This window comes from Apis dorsata, unplaced genomic scaffold, assembly GCF_000469605.1.
Source record: "Apis dorsata unplaced genomic scaffold, Apis dorsata 1.3 scaffold_486, whole genome shotgun sequence".
Lineage (NCBI taxonomy): Eukaryota > Metazoa > Arthropoda > Insecta > Hymenoptera > Apidae > Apis > Apis dorsata.
The window spans coordinates 953109-955237 of NW_006263721.1; the positions used below are offsets into that span (position 1 = coordinate 953109).

The following is a 2129-nucleotide window of genomic DNA, read 5'->3' on the forward strand; positions in this document are numbered from 1 at the left end:
ATTATATTACAAATTTTCATAATAATTATTCTGCATATATCATAATAAATACATAATTTAAAAATAACATTATTTACTTACGTTAATTTAGAAATTTCATGACTAGCTAAAGCTCTCATTACAGAAACCAATTGACCATAATGTACTAATACCCTAACTAATGGTTGAGCTGCTTCCATTTTACTTGATACAATTTCTCCCAAAATATAAACGGCAGAAGATGTTATTGGTTGAATATTGACACTTTGTAACAACAAATTTCTAAGTCTATCATACATTGCTGATGGAAAAACATGATCAGCTGTATAATGTATTTTTAACCGCAGAGATCCTAAACCTGGAAGTATGCCAGGTGACGTGGAACTATTTGAAATTTTATTTGGACGATGTTTTACTGCTCTAGGTTGTAAAAAATACCTATTAGTAATAAAACATGATGACAATTAAATTTATTTTTTGTAATTAAATTTTTATATGCCAATATGAATAATAATTTCTTCCAATTTTATTATATTATAACATTTTTAAATAATTTAAAATATTTGAAAAATATAAAAATTACCATGCAGTTGTTGAATTAGTTGATTGTTTTTGTAGGCTTCTTAAAGTAATTCTAACTTCACCAAGAAAAGCTGGCTGTTCTCCCATTCCTGAAGATGCATGCCATAAACCTACAATTACTTCATTCACTTCTCCATGTTCAAGAGAATAATGAGAAATATCTTTTTCTTTAGATTCTGTTATTTCTGGCTACAAATAAAATTTCATATAAATAAATCAAGTAATTATATAAGAAATATTGTTTTATATAAATCAAAATTTTATATAAAACATAATTTGACTATAATGATATATAAATATTTTTTAAATTAGTTTATTTAATTTTACCTCAAAAATAAATGTTTCATTAAAATATGGAGATACTGTTTTTTTTTTAATTTTTGTGCGTTTTAATACTTGTTTGCCATTACTATAGATGACTGTAACAATTGCAAATGGATCACAGCCACCATTTTTAATAGTTAATTCACTACATTCTATCACCCTAAAAATCAATCATAATTATCTATTAGAAATATATTTTTAATGTTTTGTAAAATGATTTATTTTATTTCAAAAATTAAATAATATTGTGTGTGTCTGTATATGTATACGCACGCGCGTGTTTGTGTGTGTGTAAATAATATTTATATATTCAATATAATACTATTTTATAATTGTTTTATAATTCATTTATATTGATTTTATAATTATTTATTAAATTGAATTACCTTACTGTAAGCTTAGATTGAGCATGTCCAATTTGAGATTGAAGAGAGATTTCCAAATGTGCTTTACCTTGCACCTCAGAATCAGCATCAACTGGTCTCAATGGAAACCAATGTTCCTTATTATGATATGTTGTCAAATCTTCTCTTTTTATTGCTACTTTACCCAAAATTTTATCTTGTTTTAAATGTCTATCACGATCATAAACATAAATCCCAAGATAACGAAATTTTCTAGGCACTTCAAATTGAAATTCTTCTCCAAAAAATGGACTATATTAAAAAAAAGAAACATTTTATATATTTACATTTTAGAATATTATAGTATAAGAGTATATAACAGCTTATAATATAAATAAAATTAAAAATTAAAAATTACTTGAGAGTTCTTTCCATTGTTGTTGTTCTAAATATTTCTTCTTGATCAAGAGATAATACACAATATACATCTCTTGCACCAGGAGATCCATGATTTCTGCTTTGTAAATTTTTTACCTCACCTAAATACAATTCATTAAACTCTTTTATAAAGAAATATTTAATATTTATAAAAAATTATATTAATTAACTAATTTTTCACTTACAAATTAAATGGAATTTTTCATTTTATCCCATAAAAACAAAAAATATAAACTACTGAAATATCAAAAATCTTTTTTTATAAAATTGATTTATAAGAATCTCATAAAATTAACAATAATTAATAAGAAAATATTTTAACTAATTAAATATTAATAAATTTAAAATGTTTTAATAACATTTTAATAAATAATAATCAAATTTATAAAAAATATTTAATTGGAAAAATAATAGTGATTGAATTGAATTTTTTTAATAATATTTAATTTATATATTTTATAG

At 22.3% G+C, this 2129-nt stretch overlaps 1 protein-coding gene across 4 annotated transcripts in view; it reads right to left on the reverse strand.

Moving 5' to 3' along the window:
• The window catches only part of LOC102676240 (ras GTPase-activating protein 3), an 8345-nt gene that overhangs the window by 3837 nt on the left and 2379 nt on the right, over nt 1-2129 (reverse strand). For 3 of the 4 annotated variants that reach the window (XM_031512619.1, XM_006620186.2, XM_006620188.2), the window contains 5 exons: nt 1648-1768; nt 1272-1541; nt 889-1045; nt 563-750; nt 82-417 (listed from right to left, as the gene is read on the reverse strand). In XM_031512619.1, the coding sequence (XP_031368479.1) occupies nt 82-417; nt 563-750; nt 889-1045; nt 1272-1541; nt 1648-1768 (1072 nt within the window). Of the gene's footprint in view, nt 1-81; nt 418-562; nt 751-888; nt 1046-1271; nt 1542-1647; nt 1769-1852; nt 1905-2129 lie in introns of all 4 variants that reach the window. The other variant, XM_006620189.2, reaches the window with a different exon arrangement.